At 43.8% G+C, this 27,289-nt stretch overlaps 1 protein-coding gene across 4 annotated transcripts in view; it reads left to right on the top strand.

Annotated features, from left to right (window-relative positions):
- Positions 1-27,289, top strand: part of cadm1a (cell adhesion molecule 1a) — a 146,912-nt gene that overhangs the window by 103,266 nt on the left and 16,357 nt on the right. For all 4 annotated transcript variants that reach the window (XM_037270069.1, XM_037270068.1, XM_037270070.1 and 1 more), the window contains exons 2-8: positions 6,271-6,288; positions 13,766-13,912; positions 18,142-18,294; positions 18,664-18,801; positions 21,740-21,898; positions 23,886-23,982; positions 26,964-27,136. In XM_037270069.1, the coding sequence (XP_037125964.1) occupies positions 6,271-6,288; positions 13,766-13,912; positions 18,142-18,294; positions 18,664-18,801; positions 21,740-21,898; positions 23,886-23,982; positions 26,964-27,136 (885 nt within the window). The remainder of the gene's footprint in view (positions 1-6,270; positions 6,289-13,765; positions 13,913-18,141; positions 18,295-18,663; positions 18,802-21,739; positions 21,899-23,885; positions 23,983-26,963; positions 27,137-27,289) is intronic.

The following is a 27,289-nucleotide window of genomic DNA, read 5'->3' as shown; positions in this document are numbered from 1 at the left end:
CTCTTTCCTCTTCATTATATCTTTGTTTTCCATCTTCTTCTCAGAAGAACCATCAAGTGCGGGTTTTAAATGAGCCCGAGCTAGTCGGAAAAGACGATGCGTCGTTAGCCTTCAAACATCTTCAGAAATGGAAGTCTTATTGATGGGCGTCAAGTCCGAGGGGGATGAGGGGGTTCCGCTCAAAGGACATTTGGGGTCTTTCATCCCTGACATGAAGGTGGCGGGAAACATTATTGAGGCTCTACAACATGATAGAGGTCCCCCCCAACTCCCACCAGCCTCCCCCCCAGTCTCTCTCTCTTGAAAGGCGAGAATCATCTTTCTCCACCCTTTGAGAAAAGAAACCTCATACTGTAATTGACTGAAATGGCTGCTCTTTTCTTGGCGCCTGCTTTTTCAGGTAATTGCTATTTATGAAGTATTTATGGTCCATCATCTGCCAGTGTCAGCGGCGCGCACTGCGGAATATATACGCCGGAAAAAAAGATCTCTTTGCATGCGGGAAGTGTGTTTCTTGTTATGCCAGGTTGAGATATTCATGAATTCCACTGTCCTGCATGGATGCACTTATATAACAGCATAAACAGAGCCTGGGGTATTTGGAAAGAAGGGGGCGGGGCTTTCTTTGCCGTTTGTGTCCCCGATGTGCAAATTTAAGAGATGCTGACGCTGCTGTTGCTAATTGAGAAATGTTAGAATTCCGTGAAAGCATATGGTCGATAAAAGTAAATTGGATGGTGTTTATAGATTACTTGAACAAGGCGTGGACCATCACTTGCAATGGCCTTCTTCAAGCTCCCAGAATATATCTGTTTGTTTTGCATAGCTTTAGAGAGATGGACTCAAAAGCTTTTGGACGGATGCCAACGTCAAGGTTACTGTGGGAACAGACCAACATGTGCTGGGTCGGTGTTGTTCTTGCCCTTCCGGTTCCGCTTTATCTCTCCCGCCGTGCTTATCCTACTGTACGGCTCACTGTGCACATTGTGAGCGGCTCAGCTAATTGTTCCTGCTCATGCATTTCTCTGCAGATTCAATTACACGCCACTCTGGACAGCATGAAAAAAAATGAGAAAGCGGGAGAAAGGAAGAAGAAAGGAAAGGTAGACGGCTAAAAGAGTGAAATTAGAGCAGTCCCTTGAGTCGTATATTTATGTCAGGGGAGGGGAAAGGAGACAGTTGGTGTATACACTTTAAACGTCTGGACTCTATGCTCATTTGCGTCAAGCACGCTTCTTATTTTGGAACCACTTAAGCTGTGCTCATTTCAATTTAATGACATTTTTCAAGGTTGGCTTATATTGACCAGTTTTGTCATTTGCAACCTCTGCTATTTAAATGCAATCATGGCCTGAAATAAAAAAAAATGTTAAGGGTTTTTCAAAATACAGGCCATTGTTACCTTGATTTTTTTCATTTTGAGCAAATGGCAGCAATTTGGCAGATAGTAAACACGTCTTCCCAAAAAGGCTTCAAGATGTTTACTGCCACTCTGAATTGATTTTTATTTTCAAACGATACTGAAGACAATTTCACTAGTCTATTTCAAACAACATCGCTTTGCCTCAATCAAGCCTGTTTAGCTTAATGCTAGCAAACAATGCACAACACTCTTAAACATGTAGAGAGACAATATAACAAATACTCACAGGCATGGATTCTTTATCCTTTACAAAGACATTACTGCAGCTTTATGAGTCATTGCATGTCTCTGTTGGTATTATACTGCCCCAAGTGGTCAAATCATGCAAACCAGATGGTGCAGCACAATGTGCATTAGACTGAAGCAAAAATGTGGCAAGAACAGGCCTGAGGGTTATTACCCCCCCCCCCCCTCTCTCTCTCTCTCTGTGTAATGACTGGTGCCTGCCTCCCAAATAAGAAGATTATCTTATGCCCGAGCCAGGCCGGAAATAATGCCCCCCTCCCCAAACACACACACCTTAGCTCGGTTGCAGTTTGACACAGCAGAAAATAGACTGCAGACTAAGAACGCAAGCTCATTTGTCTGCGTGGCCATTTTGTCAAATTAGACGTGCGGGCAGGCACGGCGTATTGGCGCCAGTTCACGGCGTGGCGGGGGCCGGCGATAGCGTGGAAAATGAAGTGCCGCCGACTGTAACGTGTTGCGGTAATTTATTCCCTCCTGCTTATATGGAGCCTGTTACTCGGAAGTGCGTGCACAGAAAATGGCCTCTTGTTATTGTAGCTCTTGATCAAACGGTGATAGGTCAAGACGAGCGCTCCCGGCCAGGAATATTGCAAACGCTGCGTCTTATGTCTTGACTGTAGGGCACACTCTCCTTTTGTGCGACGGGGATTAAAGCATCCATCTTGCTCGCCCGCTTCTCTCGGCTAATGGTATTAGGAAGAGGGTGGATAGGTTTCAGGGGGTTCTGTTAAGGAACATCTGATATGGGCAGCGACTGATTCAATTAAGTAAAGAGCAAGGCTGGAAGGGACTGAGCACATTGCGTAATCGCCCCTCCAGTGAAGCATTTTGTCTGTAAAACACAGACAAACAAAAACACACACACGTTAGACTCGCATTAGCGAAGGACTTTTGGAGGGTCAGTGAAGATTTGTCAAAGCATCACTTAGATGTATAGTGGTTAGTTTGTTTTGTGGAATCTGCTAGAGTTTTGTTTTCATGGTGAATCATCCGACCTTGCTATTTTCAATGCCCAACTAAAAATTGAAAATCAGAAGGAAGTTTTTAGTCATTTATAAATGATTTTTATGAATTTATGCTTTTATGCCTTTATTCTGGTTTATTGTGTTTTTCTTATTTCTGTAGCACTTTGAGATTCTTTTATGAAAAGCGCTTTACAAATAAAATTTATTATTATTATTATTTACCCGTTCCCGTAATTTTGATGGTTTACCTCTCCTAGTTTGGGCCTTAGGACAACATCAAACATTTTTGAGTGATGTCACACAAGCAATAGATGAACTCTCACTGCAATGTTTGTTTTTCTCTGACAGTTTTACCACTGACTTAGTCCGCTGCAGCGCAATTGTAATATCTCGAGCCGATCTATGTTTGGATGTGCCTTTGTCACCTCCAATAGGCTCGGGCACCCTACAGACAATCTGATATCTTTATGGTCGGCCCTTATTACCTTCCCAACTAAAGTATCTCTTCTCCGTGCTCCAAGGTCACTTGTTTTACAGGGCGCCCACCCGCCCGCCGCCCGTGTTGATGGCTGCATCTTAAATTGGAGGCAATTCAAAGTATTCCAAGCCTAAAGAGAGACGGCTTCACTCCAATGCCCCTCGGCTAGATTTCTTATGCATTAGGACTTTCATAGTGTGAACCCCAAATCAGTTTCTCTACTTCCTCTCCACTCGGGCCGGCCGGCACAGTCGAGTGGGCCGCCTATCGCGCTCTTTGGTGTCTCCTCGCACCAGCAGGTCCCAACGCTGTCTGGAGCCATTGGGTTTCCATTACCACAAATCCATTCTACTCATTTAAAATTGATGCTTGTGGACCTTCGCTTGACCTCCTGAGATAAGCGGGCCCCGAGTCCTTTCCCTTTTAAAACACGTCAAGGATTAGACTCGGAGACCCCCGCCGTGCTTATCTGTCTTTGTGTGGTAATATTGGAGGAGATGGAAAATGCACTCTCCAGATTTGATTTTCTGATGAGATGAGTACTTTCGGTGAGTTGGCCGGTGACATTGTACGGTATTACGCAAGGGGGGGGGGGTCATCAGTTTACGCCAACGGCTGCTACTTGTACGCAAGTCAGAAGCTGTCAGAGTGTCGCAGTAACAATGTCACAATTTCAGAAAATATGACAATAACAATGGAAAGTTAAGCTACGGAGGTAACAACCATGGCGACTATAAAAAATAAATAAATAAATGCACTTTTAAAGACAACGAGGCAATTAGAATCGACGAAGGTGCACTCTGTTGTGCTCCCTTTCAATCAATTCCACCCATCTTATTAATTCTTAATGATCAATGAATCCACAGTACATTACAGTACAGTCCATCCTTATTAAAATTTATGCTCTTGCAGCCTGGTCACAGCTTTCTGCTCTTTTTGAGTTTTTAAAGAAGTAGAAAATAGCGCAAAAACATTTGGGTCAATTTCTCATAAATGCCGTTCAATTCCTAATATTCAAATTCTCAGTGAGTCAAGTGTAACCGAAGCAAACGATGAGAAACGATTATTTTGCTGCTTCAGTTTTAATCTCTTTGTGAAGAATATTTCGGGACATTTCAACTAATGGCTTTTAATGAACTGCGGCTTATTTGTGGAACATTTTGTGTACACAATCCAGCAGATGGGATTGTAAACAGGCCAAAAAAAACCCGCTAAGAAGCAGCTTGACGCATAAAGTTTAACTGTCACGAGTGAGGCTTTATTTTGTTGACTTGTTTTTTTTTCCCCGTCGCGGTCAAGGCAAGCGCGCTTGTTTGAAGTGGCTGTTGGTCGAGGGAGCCTACAAAGCCGGTTTCTCGGCCTTATCGGCAGGACAGACCCCGGCGTGCTAATCGCTGTGTCCCAGAGACAGCCAGAGGTAAAACGGATGGGTGAGCAGCATCCAGGAAGAGAGGCGGGAAAGAAAAAAAAAACGAGAGGCACATTAGAAAAAAGGGATGGGCTGCAATGGGAATGGGGAGCAAGATGGGGGGGGATTGGAAATGTTTAGACTTCTTAGGTTACATCAAGTGACAGCCGCATTACAGCTCAGTGCATGAGAGAGCGAAAATCCTTGTTGTTGAGCGAGGCCGCTTTATAAACAGCTCGGCGAGCAAGTCTCTTGGCAAAGGCACGTTTGGAAACGTCCTTCGGAAGCGGATGGAGCAGCTCGTCAAAACGTTGCCCCGCTCTCATTTCAGGTCACTTCATTAACGCGCAAACTAATCACGCTATCGCTGACCTTTTGCTTCACCCTGGTGGAAAGTTAGTCTTTGTTAGACACTCCATAAGAGAAGTGAATAGATTCCGGGTTCCCGCCAAGGCCAAACTGTTCTATTTTGCACTAAAATTATCAAAACGGACGCTGCGGCTCAATTTATACAGTAAGGGGAAAAACATGCTTGTTTTGTTTGGAGCAGGAAATGTGACCCTGCCGTCGAGTCATGAAAAGACGACATTATGATAATGACGTGTAGAAGGCAGCGGAATACAGGTAGGGTTGTTAACCCGGAGATGATTGTAATACGCTGTGTTCCATTCTTCACACTTGATTTAGCGTCGTGACTAGTTTAAGGGAAAGACAATTGGATCGGGTGCTATTGATAATTACTTTTTAATGTGCCGCACTCATCATGTCCAATTTCATGCCCCTTAGGCGACTTGATCACAGATTTAATCGACACATTATTGCTTGCTATACTTAAAGTTGGGGAGAGGCTGCTTGGAAGTTTTTTTTTTTTTGTCACTTACCCGTTGAGGTTGTTGGAATTTGTGACTTTGTGCAGCCGTGCTTGATGTCAATTAGTAGGCAGCTAAAAGACCCAAACCACCTTGGAGTTACCAAAGTCATCTATTCTTTATCCTCTGCAAAAAGTGAAACTTCTCACCGGATGCAGAAAGACAAAGATAGACGTGTCCCTATTAAAACGTATTTCCTTCCAGTCTCCCGCTCTGCTAATTACAATATCATCATGATTGAACATTGGCTGAAGTTGAAGAGGAAATAGGTCCTCTTAATCAAGTGGCGCCGCCTAGTTGGTGGTCTGATGCTCGCTTGGCAGCGAGACGAGCCAACGCTGTCGCTTTGGTGGTGGTGATAACCTCAACTGGTGCGAGAGGAAGAAATTATTTCTTAGCCTACTTAAGTGTTTTTTCAGGTATATGTCATTTAGTCGAGTGCGTATTCATCTGAGAATTTTGAACTTCAATTGGTACTTGTAGTTTTCTCTCTCAATTTTTTTTATCTTTACTTCTAATGGACTCATTCGCTGCCAAATATTTTCAAAGTGGAGTTCTACCATTGCGCCAAAAATCTCAGGTGATTTGGAGTGTGGAGTCTTCTAAGTGCGGCTTCCCTGTGCGGTACCCAAGCTACATTGGATGTGGACGCCATTTTTTTTTCCCCATTCACTGCCTTGATTCGTGCCGTTAGTCCAAAAATGCTGCAGTTATGTGAATATTGACTTTGGAGTTTTTTTTATTGGCTGCCTCTCCTCCATGACCTCCTGCATTTCCGTTTATTTATGTCTATATCAGCAGCATGCAAGATGAAACTCTGAATGCTAACTTTGTGTTTTTGTCTGCCCCCTCCCTTCTCTGTCCCCCTCCCGTTTCAGGAGCCGCACAGATTCCAGGTAGGTCCATTCAAATACTTTTCTTTCTATTCTCTCATTTGAATTTGCTTCTTATGTTTCTTTTTCACACATTGTGTAAAAGGTTAACAGGTAGGTTGTGACTCACACCAGCTCCACGTATGCATTCTACGTCAAATGACTGATGAGAAGAAATCCAAATGTGGATTTCCTCAAGCAGCAAATCAAGTCATGTGGCCCCACTGGCTCGGCTCCCTCTCGCCGCTGAGCTTTTTAATCTAATTAGCGGCGCCGGTGACAGTTATTTATATGTGCATGAATTAACCCTACACACACGAACCAGCACCCCTTGGGTTGATTGGACCAAAACCAGTCCTTCACGGACCTGCCCTCGGTCATCCGAATGGCGGGTGGTCGGCCGCGAAAACGTCAACTAAGGCTGAATTCCAGCTGCTATTTATTTGCGTACCATGCGAGTCCTATCCGGTATTCCGTGTTGACATTTAGCGGACAAGTGAAACAATTAACGTGCGTGTCAACAACATTGGAGCAGTAATTCTCTGCGTATTCACACTTCATGTAGTCAGCCATTCAGAACTAATTCAACTTTAGCCTGCATGGTAACTCTGGGGTCAGCAACTTTTTGTCAAGCTGAGAGCTACTACTTGAGTTGATACACACAATGACACATTTTCTCATGTTACATTAAATAATCTTGTGTTATAAAATAATGAAATATTTATTCAACCCTATATATTCCTGGAAGTATTTACATGACCATAAAATGCATTCATAGAAAATCACTGGCCCGCAGATTACTCGTCAGGAGCTACCCGATGCCCGTCGTGCATTAAACTTAATTTGTTCAGGGTCGTCTTTTCTTTTGAGATATTTTTTTTCTTTTTATTGCATCGAGCTCTTCTCACTGGTACTTTGGGAGGAATGTGACAACAAAAGAAAAAGAAAACCTGCATAATAAAATGATTTTTCGTGAATTTCATGCAGCTGTGTGGCATACAAATGAAAAGCCAAGGCTTCCAGGTGAAGCGCTCTTGCTCCTTTAAATGGATTTGATGCGGTTATTTTTGTCAAAACAATGTAGCTAGACATTTACTTAGCGCTGCCTGCGTTTACCTGTCACTACAGACAACTGCAGCCATGTTTGCTGTGTATGCTGATCAATAGAAGTCAGAACACTGGAGGATGGAGGAGAGAGAGGGGGGGCATGGCGCCTTATCCATGTGTGCACAGAGCACCGCTCTAAACACACAAACACATGCACGCTCAGACACATTCACGGCTAAATCAATCACATGCAACAGTGCAAATATATCTGTATATATATATTTTTTTTTTTTTATCCCATGGTTGATGCACAGCTCTTTGTCCCTTCCCACCCGATTACAAAGCATTACAAGATTGCCCCAAGTAAGCCAGAAGAGCATTTTCTGGAGAGAGAGAGAAATAAAAAGCACTCAAGCGGTTTTCCAGTGTTATATTTTCCCACTGTGCGTGAGTGTGGAAGGATTCTTCAGCGCTAATCGATGGAGGTGTGTGTGAAGGAGGAAGTCAAATGGCAGTCGATCTAACACGCTATGACTAAAGCGACTTCCCAAAGCTCGAGTGATGCCCCCCTCCCAAAAAAAAAAAACAGGAAAGCCGCGGCTCTGCGAAATCACTTTAGCTCACATTGACAGCTTGTCCAATACGGTTGCACTAGCAGCAAAAGCTATTTTTTTTGTGCCTTATCTCCCAGCAGGCCTCTGACACTCCTCCCAATTTGCTGAAAATACACTTGCTGCATTTTCCCCAGGTGTCATCTCTCGCAGGACCACTGACAGTGTCCAGCGGCACATTGTCGTTGAGCGTTAATTAGCGCGAAGCCCCGCTGTTCACATAGCACCTCCGTCCTGTCACCGTTGTTTATTTGGCCCATTGCGACCGTCTGGATGTGTTTAAAAACACAAGGTAGCGGAAACCCCGCAGCACCGCAGCACTCCACCTCCACCTGTAACCTTCAGTTGGACGCATTTTGTAGTTGATTAGCGTATTATCATAAGCAGATGCCCGCCTCCGCCTCCCATGAAAAGCGACATCCAGCCAGCATTATTAAAGACGGGCCCCGAGCCGACGAGGACGCTGATTGGAATCAGTTTTTTTGTTAAGCCGTCCATCCTTATCTGTCAGCATCACAGGATGCAATTTCAGCCTTTCCTTCGTCTCTGAAATAGAGAAGAGATTTAGAGGTGCTTGACAACGGGCGCGAGCGAATTAGCGGCCGGTGTTTTGATGAGCGACAACTCTGCGAGCGGCCCATCTACTGTATTTTCCGGACTATAAGGCGCACCTTCAATGAACGGCCCATTTTAAAACTTTGTCTTATATAAGGCGCACCGGACTATAAGGCGCACCATTAATGCATCATGTCAGATTTTTAATCCAAATCAAATCATTCTCCATTTTATCTTTTTTATTTCAACTTCAGACGCAACAAATTACTTTATAATCACAAAATAATGATCCATAGTCTTTTTGATTCATGATTCATAGTCTTCAGCGGGCCACTTATGATTGATTTCATGACACAATGCTTCGGGCCAGTTTAAATTTAGGAATTTGGTACATATATAAGGCACACCAGACTGTCAGCTTTTGAGAAAATTTTAGGTTTGTAGGTGCGCCTTATAGTCCGGAAAATACGGTACTTAGAAGTCAACTTGATTCGTTAGTAGCGACAAACGGTATTAGCGATCATTGGAACTCCACTTTATAAAATCACGGTAAACCATCAAACCGATAATCGGCCTAGTTCGATATTGGCCTCAAGGTCTCGTGAGACAAACCAGAAGTGATGCCAACTAACAATGAACAGATTGCGTTTTATCATATTCCTAATGGGGCGGAGTCAGAATAAACAAAAGTACAGTGGCGGAGGAAGAAAGTGAGGGAGGCAACTGGAGGACACTGCAGCATCTGGGCCTCATCCCTCGCACCACGGGGCGTCTCCCCTTCAAGCGCGTCTTCACTTTGCGGGACACGTGGCTGATGAATAAAGCAAGATGCCTTTGGGTTGGAGATGAATATGAAGAGTTTGCAGCGTGAGCCACTGTTTCCTTCACCCGTGCAGGAATAGCATAGAGATTGGAAATTTGAAATGAGGCAAGAGCCATGATTGATTGTTAGGAATTCATTCATGGAGAATGGAACTTAGTTTTTACCAGTCTCAGCACAAAGCATTTTGTTCTCACCCGGCGTCTTGTCAATATTAACACAGAATTAGGGCTTAACATCAAACTTTCATTCACGCTACAGTGGCCGTTCTACACACGCACGCAATCACTAAACAAAAGAAAAACGACACGCTTACATGGACTTTGTCAAGGAGTCTGGTATCGGCAGCCGATTGGAGGCACTTGCGGCTCTAATTAGTGGCGAGACATTGTTAACCATGCAGAAAAATCCAGCTGGATAGTGAATTTCCTCAAATAAAGGCCCGCCCGCCCCTTCCTTCTCTGCGCTATGGAGAGTGGAGTAATGCAAAGTATTCTATTGCCAGGAAGCTCCTTCGACATTGCCCATTATGCTAGCGTACAATAGTAACCCTCGGCAAATCCTTCTTTATTGATTCCTGTCTGACTTCTTCTCATAATTTAACATGGTGACATAGAAGAAGGCTGAGGTGGATTCTGTCATCTCTCTGGGTATTATGGGATTACAACATCGGAGGAAAAGCTTCCTCGTCGAGGTGGAGTCCACTTAGTAAGCCAGAACGGGTCCAAACTTACCTTCTTACCGTTGTATTATTTATTTGTTTATTTTTATATTTGTATAATATTTATTTATTTATTTATGGTAGAAACTTATGAAGAAAAAGAAGATATATGTACAGAGATAAAATATACCAGCTACTTTTCTCCGACCGTGCTCACCTGCATGAGCTCACCCGCCGCCATTTATCACATCCTGCTAATTCAATTAAAACAGCAAATGATCAAATTATTGTCGAATGACGGAACACCGGCCTCCGTTGAGGAATTGCATATTTTTAAATAATATTACCAGAGACGGAATATTTAATGGCGCACCGTACTGTAAATAAGCGCCAGAGGTTGATTCGTCCGCATGATGCGATTACATACCTGCGTAACCTTGTTTCATCTGAGCGGAATTAATCACCGCCCTCCTTCATTTGACGCAAATGACAAAGAGTTGGATTGGAATCGTCACGTTAGAATTTAATCGGTCAGGGTTTGTTTGTTTTTTCCCCAGATTATTTTTGTGGGAGTGGTGTTTGTCATAATCTTTGTTTTATGTGTCAATGTTTAAAATAATAAATCTGCAAATTGTACAATGGCTGTTTCTTGTTGCATTAATGTCAGCCATTTAATCGTGTGTCGTACATTTATTAGAGGCTTTATAATTGTTCATATTTTCTACACAGTGTTCCATTACAGCGTTCTTTTTCAACTCTGACCCCTTGACTTATCCCAAAAGCTACGGTTCAAACGGCGTGCCCTTTTGAGACTTCATTGCATGTTGCTTCTCCACTGACATTTGAGTGTTTTTCCGGAAAAAAGGCCAGTGAATATTTGACCCGTGACGCCCAAAAGGGTCAAAGACGTCAGCCGCTAGCCGCCCGTGTCAAAGAGTCACAGCGTGCCAAAACAAAATGAAAGTTGTCAGGCGAGGCGACGGCGGCGTGGGCTCGCCCGCGGCTCCGACTTAATAAGATTTTGCCTCGCCGTGTTCCATAACAGCTGTACGCCGGGCGTCTCTCACGTGCATATTCAATTAGGCCACGCAGATGGTCGCCATGACAGCAAGGAAGATACTCGTTAGGAAATTAACGCCGTTGTATTAGTGGCCTCAAACAGTTTTTGGCACGTCATCGTCTTGGCTGCTTGCTTTTTTGACAAGGGGGCAGCGCGTTTGCTTTGTACATTAATGGCGCCTGTGAACAATTGAAGTACGAAAGGCCCGCCAAAAATAGCAGGAAAAAAAAAAACACGCTCATCCTTGTGTCAGTCTGTCATTTTCTTTTTTTTTTCCCACTTTACATTTGTATTTATTCTACCGTCAAGCATCCGTTCACACCTCGTCCTAATTGGAGGTATTGTTAGATGCGTTCACGTTGTCCGTGTTTTTTGTTTACGAGCAATTAAATCCCGCATGACAGTCTAAAGGAAACACACGGAATAATAGTCTGCCATTTATTTGTATTGTCCTGACCGTCGAGCCGCCTCTCGCTCTCGAGTCGCCTCTCCATTCAAACAAAAGAAGTGGCCAAAAGTTGTCAGTCCCCAGCGATGAGTATTTCTCTTTGTTTGGCGACGGTGGTGGGTTACATCCAGATAAACCCAAGCAGACCTCTGCCCGTCGCTCCTCAGCGAGAGGCCCTTTTGAAGAGCTCGGCACATACGAGGATCTTGACCTTTTCCTCAGCTGCCTGAAGCTGTCAGTCAGCGCGGCCGGCCACTCCGCTGGCTTTTTTTTCCTTTTTTGATGTGGGAACGACAGCCCAACACTGCAGATCTTTCTGGCTTCCCGTGTATTTCACATTTATATTTCACACTGGATTCCCATGTTCATCCATCCCATCCGTTAGCCCGGCCAATTACGCCTCACCCGGCCGGTCGAACGCTAATGAGACGTCTTTCAAAAATTCTCTCTTTGCAAAACAAAAGTTGAGCTTCTCCATGGTTCTTCGATCCTAATTGGACACCTTCATCGATACACACCTGAAATTTGTTACTCCTACTCAAATGCGAAAGTAAAGGAATAAAAAGCGCTCTTGAGATAAAAAATTAAAAAACACAGCATTATTCTTTTAAAAGGTTCCTCGCTCGACTGTCATGGTTACAAAAAATTCTGGTTTCCACGGCAAAGGAGGCGGGGTTAATACCAACCAATCAGAGGGTCTTTGTCACACAATCAAAAAACAAATTCCTCACTTCGTGGATTCAAAAAAAAAAAATGCTACAAATCAGAACGGTTTGCCACCGCTCGCATTCTGAGATGAGACATTTTTATTCCCCAACCCCGGGTCCCGTTTCTCTCGTGGCTTAATTCCGCAAGCACTTTTTTTTGGCTGCGAGATAAAAGCCGCAACACAACACCGCACGGGCCTTCAAGAGCTCGCTCCCAACAGCGTTCTTGTGGCTTGATCACAACATGAGAGCGGGCCCCATTTCATTCAAATTGTATTCGCAATGTATACTAACGGGATGCTCAACTACGCAGTTGGGGAATTTAGTTGTCGGACATCACAGGAAACAAGTTTTGAACTGTTGGAAAAACTAACCATGATACATTTAGACGCGAAAAAGTGTCATTCGAAGTCTCGGTCTGATTGCGTTCTGGCATTGATTTAGTTTGTGCGAGCGAGGCAGGCATAAGCTATAAATTACACATGTTTTTGATCTAATTCTCCGAGACAAACGCTGCGCCTGCACTTGTGCAACGGACAAATTATGCAATAACACGATGCACAGAAGGTCTTTATGTCACCGCAGCGCCTAATGAGCGTCGACCAAACAATACTGAATAACAACATGGCAGCCTAATGTGGAATGAGGGAGATTTTTTAACGCAGCCGCGCCGCATTGTTTACGATAACGCTCGTACAACCTTGGCCGTTCATTCATTTTTCATAAGGCATCAATCAGCGGACGTCTACTTTCCATTCAGGGCTTTTTGTTTGTTTTGCATTTCCCCTGACCAGCTGTTTGTAAGCTCGTACTTGTCCGAACTATTTGCAAACAAGCTCCGCCGGTGCTTTCAGTAACACCATTGTGTCGGTGTAAATAGTTTGAGTTGACGTATGCGTGGAAGCTCAGAAAAAATGGTAAGTAAATGAGCCTTTGAAGAGCATGTCCAGTTGTTAATTAGGAGCAGGTAAAATGCATAGAAGTCCAACTGGTCTGAACGTAGTCTTCACGAGCCAATTCTGAAAGAGATCAAAAACATTCAGGACCAACCTGGGCAGCAAAAGGTGCCAGGCAGCACTTAAATTTGCATGAGCAAGTTATTTATTTGAATACCCGGTTGGAAACAAAAAAAGTCTCATCTTCATCTTTTGATGTCAAACCCAAATGTTTCGAGTCCGCAGCAAAAATAAAACAATTGGCCTCACTGTTTGAAGACTCAAATGACTCTGCAAAAAAATGAATACCCACTTCATGAATCTATTTTCTTTTGGGCCTTTGATGCCTGAAATTGAACTGCGCAAATTGTGTTCAGCCATTCTTGCACAATGTCGGTAATTCACGCCGCATAAGCGTCCTTCTTAATGACCCGGATAGACTGAGTGTACGACACTCATTATGGATGAGACAAAAGAGTCTTGCAGGAAATTTCCGGATTGGGCTTAGATCATAAAAATATTGTGCACAGGAAGTCCCGGTTTGGCATTTTCGACCTGGGCCGTGACGCAATCACAATTCGTAGCACTTTCATGGTGGCAATTATTTAATTTTTTTTGATCACCCCACACTTATGTTCCGCCTTATCTCCTGTCCAGTGGTGAGTCAGAACCTGGTGACGGACAACGTGTCGGTGGTAGAGGGCGAGATGGCCATCATCAGTTGTCGGGTGAAGGATAACGACGACTCGGTCATCCAGCTACTCAACCCCAACAGACAGACCATTTACTTCCGAGACATGAGGCGTAAGTGAAACTTTACTTTCATCATCTCCAGTGTATATATATATATTTTTTGGGTGACTTTGTTGGCAGGCGGACCGCTGACAAACGCTTCTGAACCTTTCTCATCGAAAGCTGTCAACGCAGTGGCCAATTTGGATTTTTAATTACACCGCAAAAACACAATTTGCTGAGTTCAGCGTGAAACAAAACAAACTTCAGGCATCTGATTAGACCCTTGTTGTGTTTGCTTCCTTCCGCATTAGGTATTCAGATTACGAGTCACTTGTTTGCTCTCATAAACGATATGGACAGAAAAAGATTAGGACATGCGGCCATTACACCGACCGGAAGGAACGTTAATCACCATCCGCTCTTCAGGGAAGTCTTTCTAGTGATTTTGAAATGTTCCTAGAACACAATACAAGGCCCGAACTCCTCCCGCAATGTCTACCGTATTTACCGAGTACTGAGTTGTTTTGAAAACCGTCGAATTAAAAATAGACTGGGGTGAAGAAAAAGGCCGAAAAATGAACACAAATGCGGAAAGTGAGCCCGAAGCGCTGCGGAGGCAGCCGTGACGTTAATTAATATGCTCTCATGTTACTTTCACTTCCACGGAGCTGCATTAAGTTTGACCCACATGTCTGCAGCGGGATTAACGGGTGGAATGAGGTTAATGCAATCCACCAAACAAGTTTTTCTCCAGCGGGCGGGCGGCCGTGTCAGTCGTAATAGGGGCGGCTCATATCCCTAAACATTTAACGACCTGTTCTGTTTATTCTTATCCCGCCCAATTATGGTGTCACCGCTCTTATTAGCGCTGATGGGCTCGACACGCAGGGCTTGCTAGCCTTTGCTTTGCTTTAATTGATTCATCTTTTTTTTTTCTTTTTCACTGTGCATTTAGTGTCGCGGTGTGATGAGGATAAAGTGATTCATAGACATACTAGCTAGCTTTTCAAATATGGCTTCAACTCCATTTGTACGTAGATATGCTCTACAAATCGGCGAAACAGCATTTTGGCGAGAGAAGTTGAAGTAAGAAGGTAATTAGACCCGCCCCGCCCGCCCTCGCTGACCCTCTCTTGACAGCTCATAATAAAACTCTGATGCGCTCCTCTCAAAAAGTAGTGGCAGCCACTAATCACAATTGATTGCAGCCACTTAGGTTCCTCTCGGCCTAGACCCGAGCAAACGCTCGCCGACTGAAGCTACGCTGGAGGAGGATACAAGTTTGATGCGAGCCCTGGACAAAAACGAGGCGTATCGATCCAAATGACCTAATATATTTTCATAGCAGTCATTTTCACCTCTGCTCGTCTATGATTTGACCGTTACTGTCAGCCACATTTCAGCGAGCGAGATGATAACTGACCTATTTTGGGAAGTGGCATGACAGCTCCGCCACCTTTTGCTGTGATTAAGTGCCTTTGCGGGAAATGAGAGCACTCTGTCATCCGCTCCAATACAGGCAATCAATTTCCTATTTACAATTGCACTGACGTGCAATGTGAGATGGTGCCGGAGGGCATGAAATGGGCTTGTTTCTCTTAAAAAATACGTAATATTCACACTTTAGTGATGTCGTTCGACGGTTTAACAATGTGAGGCTGGAAAGCTTTGAAAATTTTTTGTCAATTGATCGATGGATGGTTGAATCGTGACGGCTGACTTGATGGACGGATGGTTGATGGTGAAGACTGGGAGGTGGCTTGCCAGATGGATCAGTGATTATTCGGCAAAAATGGATGGTTGATCGTCCTTGATGTGTGGAATATAGACAGGTGGAAAGATTTTTTTTTTTTAAAAATGATGACAGATGGATGGATGACTTGGTATTTGGGTGGATGGATGGATGGATGGACAGACGGACGGATGGATGCTTGTAAAATTATCAATTTTCTGCATTTAATTACGAATGAACCAACTTTGTTATTAACTCTGTTCTTCATTGTCATGAAAACAAAACTGATCAAATAAAATTGTAGCTTTGAAAAAATTTGACAGACGTCTCTTATCGCAACACTTGACAAGGTGTGTACTTCTCATTATAAGAGATGGAGGAGGGCAAAAAATAGCACGGGTCTAAAGGTCGCCCTAGTTTTTTTTTCCCCGGGTCCCAAATCCGCAAAAGAGGAATGATGTGTGATGCAGTGTGCAGTGACACATCCGTAATAGAAATGTCCGCCGCGCTGCCCGCCGTTCACCTTCCGTGTCAGGCGGCAGCGGTTTCCCCGCCAAGCTCGCCGCTGCCGGCCGACGTGGCCTTGTCCTTGGATAGCTTTGACTTGTCCTCGCAATTCTCACTCACACTTTCTGGCTTAAAGGGTCAATGTTGTCCAAATAAGTCGGCTTTTATATATCGTACCACAATGCCTCATTTAAAAGTGACACATAAGAGGATTAAGAGGACTTTGTGAAATGGATTCAATGTGATTGCCAAGAGTTTTTTGCTGTTCTTTATAAAATATAACGAATGCTTATATAAAACCATACAAAGTACATTGTTTTAAGATACCTTGATGCTAACACACGAAGCAGAAGCCCATAGACAGACTAACGAAACAAGACCAATTCCTATTAATAAATCTGACAATTGAAAAAAAGGCTTTTTGCAATGAAAAATACTTTTGACAATAAAACAAAATGTTTTTAGACGTTCTTGAAACTGGATTCTTTTTTTGCACGCTACTGAAAACCTCCAAACATCATGTTCTCTAACCTTTAATCTTCTATTTATGAAAGCCAGCCCCCTTCCTCACAATGTATGCATCTCCAGAGAAGCTCTGCCCATGTTGTAAACATTCAATCAGATGCATGTGTAAACTGCAGTCGGCGCTACGTATGAATCTGGCAACATGTTTAATTGAATTAAAGCATGCAGATTAACAAGCTAATGAATGCTAACAAGGCCGTTGAATGAGAAGCGCTTGTCAAGGCTATGAAGCAGTCAGGACATGAAAAGTCCTTTTGTTTATGCCCAGAATGTTTGCTTTGTATTTTAATCTTTTTTACCCAAATCTTGCGAAGCCCAAAATTTGGCTCGATAGACTTTTTTTAAAGCTAGTTTTGCATAACCACTGGAACTTTGGTGAGCTCGTCTGTCATGAATTGAGCCACAAAAATTCTCAAAGACATTTTAGTCCATTCATATCGTTTTTAAACCCGCATGTTTCTCTCAAATGTTTTGACAAAAAACCTCGTCTCGCTCCGGCCTCCACTTTATATGCATGTAGTGTACTACTTTAATGATGCACCAAATCAATTGTGGTGATTAATATTCCAACATCCCTTTGTTTGCCTCCTGTCTTTTTCTTTGAGGCAAGTGAACAGCAACAGCTTTTCGATATCATCTAGTGTTTTTAATTGTTGTTGTTGTTTTATATTTTTTTTTACATCAATCAAGAAACTTTCATCATATTTTCCATTGGAATCTTTGGCTTTGTGTGTGCTCACTGGACGTCAAATAAATTTGTGCAAACGGGGGACTCAGTACAGTACAAAGAGTATATGTATGCACAAATGTAGAAAATCTTCAACTCGCTTGCAATTCGCAGCCACCTTTAAAGAAAAGTTGAAAATCTCGGGGTCAGTTAAGGATATCAAACTACTTACATTTATTTTATTTTTTGAAAGAAATACAAGTTATTTCGCAGAGCTGGAGGCACAGCAGAGTCTGCTAAAGTCATTAAGTGAAATCCATGTGACACCAGCGTATTAAAGCCATGACTGTAGTCGGGCTTATCAGTGCAATTAAGTCAAAGTGAGAGATCCTATTACCAAAAAAATATATTAAATAACGGCCAATCTTCCAATGCGACGGGATTAATGAACGTTTGTAACAAAAAGTTTCTATTTAATACTCCTTTTACAGTGGGACTCAGACTTTTGGGTTTAATTGGTTTTGTGAGCAAGCTGGTGTTTAAACTCACTCAAAGTGCTTTGACAGCACTGACAGGCTTATCTTCTTGATCCTCTGTAAAGAACGACTAGTATTAGTGCCGTACTGACAAGCTGGAGGAGAGAGGTGGCCGGGCCAGGCATACCATAAAGAAGGAAAATAGCGCTGCATTCTAAAATAAAAATGCAAGACTAAAGTGTCGGCAAGTGCATTTTCTTATACCTAGTTCAGTCAAAATTTATCTTGCAAAACAAAGTACAACCTCGCAATTGCTCGTCAGGCTAAAAGCACAAATATCAAGGTGCGTACTACTTTTATTCCTCACTTTGCACTCTGTCTTCCTCGTCAGCGCTAAAAGACGCTCGCTTCCAGCTGGTCAACTTCTCCGACAACGAGCTGCGAGTGTCGCTGTCCAACGTGTCGCTCTCAGACGAGGGCCGCTACGTTTGCCAGCTGTACACCGACCCGCCGCAGGAGGCCTACGCCGACATCACCGTGCTGGGTAAGACCGCCCACGCCGCACGCTCCTTTGCATACTCGTTGATTGACAGCCGGATTTGGCCGCGCTTGAAGCTTCTTGCGAGTTGTTCTGGCAAGATTAGGTGCGAAAGTATCAAATTCAAGAGCTTAGATTAGGGAGGGGCGAATCCCTTTGCCAAGATACAGCCATTTGGTTTGACGGTGAATTTAGCAGTTCTTTCATTGCCGTAGTTGATTTAGAACTGCACTGCAAAAGACTAAGTGCTGCTGTTTTGGTTAGCAGCAAATTTTACATTTCAGTTGCCATTGGCAGTATTCAAACGTGGTTGCTAACCAAAACAGCAGCTACTAGAAGGCAAGAAAACAGACTATTTTTTTTGCTCTGCTGTAGTGCCCCCAGGTAACCCCATGATCGATGCCCGCGAAGAGGTCCTGAGCGAGGGCAACGAAACGGAGATGACCTGCACCGCCATGAGCAGCAAGCCCGCCGCCACCATCAGATGGATGAAGGGCGATAAGGAGCTCCCAGGTTAGTGTGTTCGATGCGTCTCATTTTGTTTGCTTGTAGGAAGATGAATGCTTTTTCGAATTGAATCACATTTTAGCTTGTATGTGTTTTGTTGACATTTGTTTTGTAGTAAATGTCAAAGCGGTAAGAGAGACTTGAGAGATCAAAGCGACGGACTTCACTACTACATTGCGGTGTCGATGAATAAATTCGATTAATTGCTCGGCCTCTTTACAATATCCCTCTGTAGTTGGGTAAACAGAAACCCATGTACTCACATTCTGAAAGTATAGCGTCAGATCTTCCTTGTGCGTGCCATTTTTTTGTATTCGATGCCCTGGTGCTGCCTCTTGGCTCGGTGACAATGAGCCCGGGCCTCATCAAAGCCGACCGGGGGCCTGAGAAGCCGGGCCAGCGAGTCCTCGGGCGGGTACGGGTGGGCTCAGTGCCAGGCACTTCCCACCTCTCAGCTACTGAGCAGCTTTGTAAGGACTTTGAAACAAAAAGATCCTAATCAGAAGCTGCTTGAGCGGCTTTCGGTCAGCGTGGATGTTCTTATCTGTGATAACATTGCAAAGGTGACACAACCTCCAACTAAAACACCACATTTATTTTTGTTTATTTTTGTTATCCCACTTCTACGATCGTTTTTTCAGATATTTAGGACTCGTTGGATTTATATCTGTATATCAGTACAAATAAAGCACAGGTGTCAAACTCAAGGCCCGGGGGCCAGATACGGCCCACCACATCATTTTTTGTGGCTCACGAAGACAAATTGTGCATCAAATTCGTGTGTCATTACTAGAATTGCAAATTGTCTTCACTTTTAATCGTTTCTTTTTTTTTTAATATTTGACCAGTTTTTACTCGTCTGATTTGAAAACGAGTTATTTGTCAGTTTGTTTTGTAGCTTTTACTGTATATAATATGAGGTGCTCATACATTTATTTTGGGTTGACAGTCATGATGGCCCTCCGACAGAAGCAATGACTACAATGCGGCCCGCGAAAAAAACGAGTTTGACACCCCTGAATGAGGATAATAATCAGACATAAAAAGTCATACATTGAATTTAAAAGGCAAAATTTTGTGTGTGCCTCTTCAATAATTTTATTCCCCCTGTCTCTTCAACTAAAGTGAATACGGCTAAATGCTCATCGACCCCATCTGTACTTTCCATGCGCTGTTTTTTTGTTTAGAATTGATTGTCATGGACAAGAAGAGGCAGCAGTGGCGTACATCGGCTGATGCACAAATGGAATAATTGCAATTTCTCACCGTAGCACAATGCTAGCAGTACTTCAACATACCCCTCTGCTACTTGTGTTCTCTTCCTTTGTATCTATTGTTGCCATGGGGGCGAAAGGACACATTAAGAGCCGGAACATCATAAAACCGACATTATTCAAATACAAACCTGCTGAACTGAGAAATAAGTTGGAAGCATCCGGCGCTAGCATTGAGAACAGATCATGTTAAAATATAAGGGGCATAGAAAGAATTTGACTCTGCTAATTTAAAGGTGTCGTTACAAAAGGCGCCAATGCAAATCCAAGCATCTCTCTGAATACGCCTCATTATCTCCCGCACCTCGTCTTTCCTATTCCTCTTATCTAGCTTGTTTAGTGATTTATTAACATGTGTTCGCCACTGATATGGCTGTCTCTCAAGCTGACAGTGCAGCATTGCCGGATCAAACAACGCGGGTCATTATATTTTCTGTTCTCGCACAAAAGATGGCAGACGGCTAGCAAAAGAGAGACCAAGCCACCTGAAGGGACGTTTCTGTGAATGACGGGGACCAGGGCAGCCATTAGGTTTTAGTCTTGGGAGACAACCCCAAGCTGGTTCTCATTAGTTGCCTCTAAAGCAGTGCAGGGATGAAAGTACATTTAGGCAAAAGAAAAAGATATATATATCTTTTTTTAATTTTTTTTATTGAAGCCTTTTTTCCCTCTTGTCCGCAAGACTTTGCCTTAATGGATCAAAGTGGCATAAGAGGCACAATAGAAGTTGACTTCAGAAGTTCCAATCTAAAAAGGTTTAATTTGACCCACTGCTTCGCGACCGATGCAGATTTTTCCATGTTATCAAAGAGCAACGGTCCGGCTCTATACGGTCGCATGAACTGTTGGTGTCACATTTGTGCTACTGGCGCTCTTGACATGAGCTAACCTTTAAAGGGAATCCAAAAGACAGGAAAGCAAGTTCAGCCAATCTGCCGTAATTCGTTCGAAAAAAAGAGTCTCCGTGAGCTACTCCCAATTTCTAAATCAGATGCAGCCCCGTTACCCTGGATCAAACTTGGATCTATAATAGTGCCTACGTGCCTAAGTGTGCCTATGATACCTGTCCTGGAACCTTTCTGACACATCTGGTATGGCCTCGCATCAAAAGACGCAATGCAAAACTGGCACATTTAGCAGAGAGCACTTTAAGAGCTCCGTAGGTCTTCCTTGTGGAACACCTTCCGACAGTCAGACATTCAAAACAAATTTACTTTGGCCTCAACTATTTGTAATGAACCTGCAACTATAAACAACTAACTTTCATTGGCCTCAAAGACATTCTGATTTTCCAGCAGTCACCTTCAGGTCTCCGTGTCAGGTGGCTGCACGACTGTGAAGCCTCCAGAGGCAGCGTATTCATTATAACCTCTCCCTTTACACCCGGCACATCACACAGGTTTGCTTTCCCGGCATCCAAAGAGGCAGCTGTCACCTCGTTGACAGGAGTCGAGCTGCGGGAGGGAAGGTGCAAGTGGGTAGAGTGTCAGTGCACTCTTCACACCAAATCAACTGATGGCTGCAGATGTTCGTATTAAGATCTGGCAGCACTTATCTCGGCAAAGTCTTTCCTTCCGCCGTTTTAAACGCGTATACTCCCGATCGACCGTATTCTCTTGACGGTATTCACTCACTGTTTTACGAAAAAAAAAATCCTGTCTTGGCTACAGGAAAGCCCAAGGTGGAGTTGACCTACGACAGGATGTACACGGTAACGAGCCGTCTCACATTCACCGTCAACAAAGAGGACGACGGCGTACCGGTTGTTTGCATCGTGGATCACCCCGCAGTCAAAGACTTCCAAGTACAGAAATACCTGGAAGTTCAGTGTGAGTACTTTTTGTTTAATATATGCAATCATTCACACTCGCATTCACAGCTTTCAGAATTTTTTTCTTAAATGACCATGACATAAGGCGTCCCGCAGGGAAGACTTCTAGAGCCCCTGTTGTACTCTATGGTGGAGTGATGACTTGTTGTGTTTTCATCACATACGAACACACAAGATTAAAAGAAAAATAGGTTTGAGTGGGGGGGGGGGGGGGCGTTGCTGATTGTGTAAGCGGTATAAACTTCCAACCCCGTTACCGCATGGCGCAAGTTTTACGCACTGATTACTGATTGCCAGACAAGGTGATTTGCATTTGAATTGCCTGCTGCGTGAGCAAAGTGTGTGTGTTTGCGTGTTGTGTAGTAAGAGCAGAGCTAAGAAAGCTCGTTGTCTGGGGACGGCATCAAGCCCGTAATGGTTTTTCTTACGTGTAAGCAAATCAAAGGCGTTTGGCTCGGCTGCCTGCCTGCTTGTTTTCTCCCTTAAGGTCAGCCGGCCGTGCCGAGATGGATAGCGGCCATCTCGAGTGCCTGCACGCAATAAAGCAAATAATTCAGTTAGCATAATGATAACGGCCCCCTTGCATACAATACGCGCCATTTCATTTCCCCCCGAAGTGGCAGTATGCGGGTCTCTCGGCGCACTGCAGTGCATATTTCTCCATCAACACACACACACACTGCCATAACTACTCGGGGCTAACCCCAAGGACAGACAAAAAAACAAGGTCACGTGGCCTTCCTCGTTGTGAAAATAGAACCCGGCGCTCTGTTGTCTTTGTTGGCGCGTGCCTGTTGAGCACGAGGCTTTGGCTTTACGCCCCGTCGACTGTCCGTCACTGCGACTGACGGGATGTGATTTAGACAGATGGATGGCCAGACATTGTTATTTGTTGCCAACAAGGTCGGAACAGCGGTGTTGAACTTCAACGCTCGCCTTTGCCAAGCCCATCCAGGCCTGGAGTCTACGGGCAAATTCAAGCAGCCATTTAATGGGGATACAAACAATGGTGCTTTGAGATACCAGCTTATTTTGTCCCGTGTTGGTGCTTACAACTTAAAACACTCAAATCATCTTTCTCAAATTAATAAAATGCCGTCAGTCGGTGACTCCCTCCCAAAAAAATATTTTTCAACAGCAAATTCCAAAATGGCCTCCCCTGAAATAGATAAAAACAGATTTTCTTGCTCAATTCATATGCATTAGCCTGTCTGTGGCGTTTCCAGTTATGTGTTAGCATTAAGCTAGCTGTTGTTGTACAATGTGTAATTATATTCCGTCTCTCTTTTTTGTATTAGTCGAGTTACACTTGGTAGTTTGCGTCGCATGCCAGATGAAACGCTCGAGTTTAAAACAACATTCTCAGCCTCCAGTTCAATTACGAGCTTGTTTTCAGGGTTTTGTTCAGTCCTGATGAGACCTTTTTTTTTTTTCTGCGACTTCTACAAAGACTCTCTAACCCACACTGTTGAGGTCTTATATTGTAATCAGCGTTTCTAAGATTCGTTCTCCATTGTGTGTAATTGTCAAGCCACACAAAAGTATTTTTTTTCTCTCCTCCATTCTTATTTCGAGGTGATTCGGATCAGTTTGTGTTGCACTCGACACTCACTCGGTTGATGGCTACAACTCAATGCCTCGCCATGATGAAAGAGTGAACAGAATAGAACAGAAGAAGAAAGACCCGTCACACGTGGACAGCACAGAACAACTGACGTTTTTTTTTTTCGTTTTGATTGATACTGTCAGAACGCTATGCGTCTAACAAATGGTATGTTCGATACCGGGCTGCATCATGCGAAATAAATACAACTGCAAACATACTGCAGAGTGTTTGATAAAGCTCTGTGATCCTCCTCGTGAAATGATTGGGAGGGACTACGGGAAGATGTCGGAAGATAACTTCTCACTTGTGATGTTGGCCCAGTTTTTCTTATCTGTGTGCCTCCCTCGCTCACTTTCCCTCTCTATCTTTTTCCTTTCAGACAAGCCTGAGGTTAAGATCATGGTCGAGTTTCCTCAGGGTCTGACGAGGGAAGGAGAGAACCTGGAGCTGACGTGCCAGGCTAAAGGCAGACCTCAGTACGACACACACGCACACATTGCTATTAAGGAGACTTAATCGATGGAATACAAACATAGTTACCATTCAAATCCAAAAGGTACAAACAGTATCATGGAATGGCGGTCATAACATGGTATCCCAGACATCCCGCTCTCAAGAAATCCCAAGTTTAACCTCAAGGCCACCTCCTACTTGGACATTCTGGCAACACACACTCAGGGGACATGACTTTGAGAGGAGAGAGCGTTAAGAGAGACTGAGGCATCAGCTTAGACATTTATCCTGTCATTAATCCTCTACTACTTATTGGGCTCCGGCTCACAAGAAGAACCTGAAGTTCCTTTGAGATGTAGTCCCTCGGGTGTATTCTTTATCCTCCCGATCGGACAGTCGATGCCTACTGGGTGATGATTGCATGCATGCGAGCTATTTCAAAAGTTTGTTTACATGGTGTAGGTGTTTGCGTTGTGAAACATAATGAAGTACAAATAAAGCGATTAAAGTGGCGGAAGGCGGAGTGGTGGGGGCGGAACCTGACAAACTCTTCAAACATGAAGACAGCTGCTGCCTTCACAGCAGCTTGTTGACAGTTCAAATTTGAACTGGAACAAAGTCATCATGAGGAGATGGCAATGTGGCAGTAATGTGGCAAGAGTGACAAGACTATTCCCTTCGGAGACTTTTACAACGCATAGTACGCACTAATCAAAGTGCTTTTTATGGATTTAACTTTTCCCCCAGATCTGCGTTTTCTTCCGTGTCACAAGGAACCAAAATAAACACTCCACCTCACATTTGGAGACCCCCCCCCCCCTCACCTTCCCCCCTTCCATGTAACACAATCGATACAGTGAGCAGGGAATTGGAAGTCATTTTCATTAGAGGCAGCTGAGAGTCATTAGCAGCCTGAAGCGTCAAGGAGGGAGGCCTCGGTGCCGGCCCCGGCCCTGGCGGGCTGTAGGGGCGGCCATTTGTATTCAAGACACCTGCCCTTCCTTTCTCTTTGCAGCACACATCTTCCGTCTGCTTCCTGCACAACCATCCCATTAAAAATTACAGTGAAGCCTCCCCGTATATATATATGATTCCACATGTTTTTGTTAGCCACACAATAGTACCAAAGCACTACTTTTCTGTTATGCTGTTTGAGGTGAATTGGGAGCCCTGCCACTAATATTGTAAATAATTGGTGCCCGACGTCCCCCTAAAAAATGTTTTATAACTGCCATGATAGTGATGGTGCCAAAGCACTACTTTTCTTGTTCACAGTGCTTTGACGCCATCTTGTGTCATAGGTGTGTTTCAGAAAGAGTATAGAACACAGGTGTCAAATTCAAGGCCCGGGGGCCAGAGACGGCCCGCCACATCATTCTATGTGGCCCGCGAAGACAAATTGTGCATCAAATTCGTGTGTCATTCCTAGAATTGCAAATTGTCTTCACTTTTAATATCTTTTTTTTTTTTAATATTTTAAAAGTTTTTACTCGTCTGATTTGAAAATGAGTTATTTGTCAGTGTGTTTTGTAGCTTTTACTGTAAATAATATGAGGTGCTCATACATTTATTTGGGTTAATGGCCCTCCGAAAGAAGCTATGACTAAAAAAATGAGTTTGACACCCCTAGTATAAAAGAATAGAGCCCGTCTAATAAAAGTAGTGCTGGGGCGTTGCCTTGCAGTACCTTGATGCCTAAGAACTATGTTGAAGTAAGAAGAAGAGCTTCTATCATACAGACCAAACGCTTTTTTTCAATCGAAAAATAGTGCTTTGGCGTCATCCTGAGGCATCCGTAGGCAATTCTAAATGCCGCTTACATACATCTCCTGAATGGGAAGGTCTCATGCTATTTGTTTTCCGCATTTCATCCGGAAAACATTTGTTCGAGACGCTGTGCTCTCCCGCCACCGTTAAGCACACTTGTGGTTTGTTTATTTGTTCTTTCCCGCCCACGTAGCTTCTCTTCCCGGAGTCTTCACCTCATTTGCTTCTCCCACCCCGCTCCTTCCACGCCATATGTTTTCAAACAAGTTTTTTTTTCCCTAAAAAATGGAACCTTCGAGAAGGGAGCCCATCAGTGCTCGCTCGGGGGAAATAACAGGAGTGGCGGCTGTTGGAAAAACGTTTTGTCTTTGACTCCCCCCCTCCTCTTTTCCCTGCGCCCTAGGTGGCTCTGTGCTCATTGTCATAAAAATGGAATCTGTCACGCCGCCATAAACCTCAGTCAAGGTAGAGAAATAAAGACCGACCCACCTACAAGTACATACGCGTGGCGAGACGGCAATTTGCAAACAAAAGCTCGCCGCCACGGCATTACTGTGGATTCTTTTTTTTTGACAATGCACAGTCAGTAATGTCAATGGAATATATCTTGTTTATACGCAAGCAGCCTTTGATTAGCCTCCTTTGTTTTTCCGAACACTGTGTGCTGTCTCCAAGAACAGAGCTGCCGAGATATTTCAGGGATGAAAAAAAGTCGCCAAGTACATATATTTTAAGATGAATCTTTAAAATGTGTAAAACCCAAGCTGTTGTCTCCGCTCTCAAACACGATTACAAGCATAGCTGGCTAGCCAACTGCACATTGAAAAGGAAGTTGCGCCTTTAACAGTTTATCGGTTAGTTGTTTATTGCTTGGTTATTAGACTTACGTTTGTCTCAAGACATGATCTCTTAACCAAACAACAAATTATATTTCCTGATCACAGGTGTCGCCAAACTTGCACTCTGACCCTCAGCTATACAATTTCTTCTCCTCCATGTATGTTTCCCAGTCTTAATTACCGCCATGTAGGACATTTTATCCTGTACATTTGCATTTAGAATATTTTCCTCCCATAGGAAATTATATAAATTGAATGAATCCATTCCAGACTCGAAATACATTCTATTTCATCTGGACTCAAGTGTGCCGTTTTGAAGAAACATTTGCAAGTGTGAGCCGACTCCGCCAAGCAGAACATTTTGACATTTCGTCACCATTTTTTTTCTTTCTTTCCAGGCCACAACGAGTCAACTGGGTGAAGGTGGACGATGATGTGCCGTCCCACGCCGTCATCACCGGCGCAGACCTTTACATCGAAAACCTCAACAAGTCCTACAACGGAACATACCGCTGCGTGGCGGCCAACTCGTTGGGGGAGTCGTACGACGACTACATCCTCTACGTCTACGGTACGCCCGCAGACACAAACAAAATTATTCTTTTTGTGTGAATGATGGCCGTTGCTGTGGGTTACTAGCGAGACACTCCTAAATTCCCACGATTTTGCATATTTGCAACCCTGATCACTAATCACCGTTGTCAGGTCATTGAGCAAAAGGGCA

The sequence above is a fragment of the Syngnathus acus genome, chromosome 14 (genome assembly GCF_901709675.1).
Source record: "Syngnathus acus chromosome 14, fSynAcu1.2, whole genome shotgun sequence".
In the NCBI taxonomy this organism is placed as follows: domain Eukaryota; kingdom Metazoa; phylum Chordata; class Actinopteri; order Syngnathiformes; family Syngnathidae; genus Syngnathus; species Syngnathus acus.
Note: the sequence above shows the minus strand (reverse complement) of the source record. Positions and strands in the feature narration are given on the sequence as shown.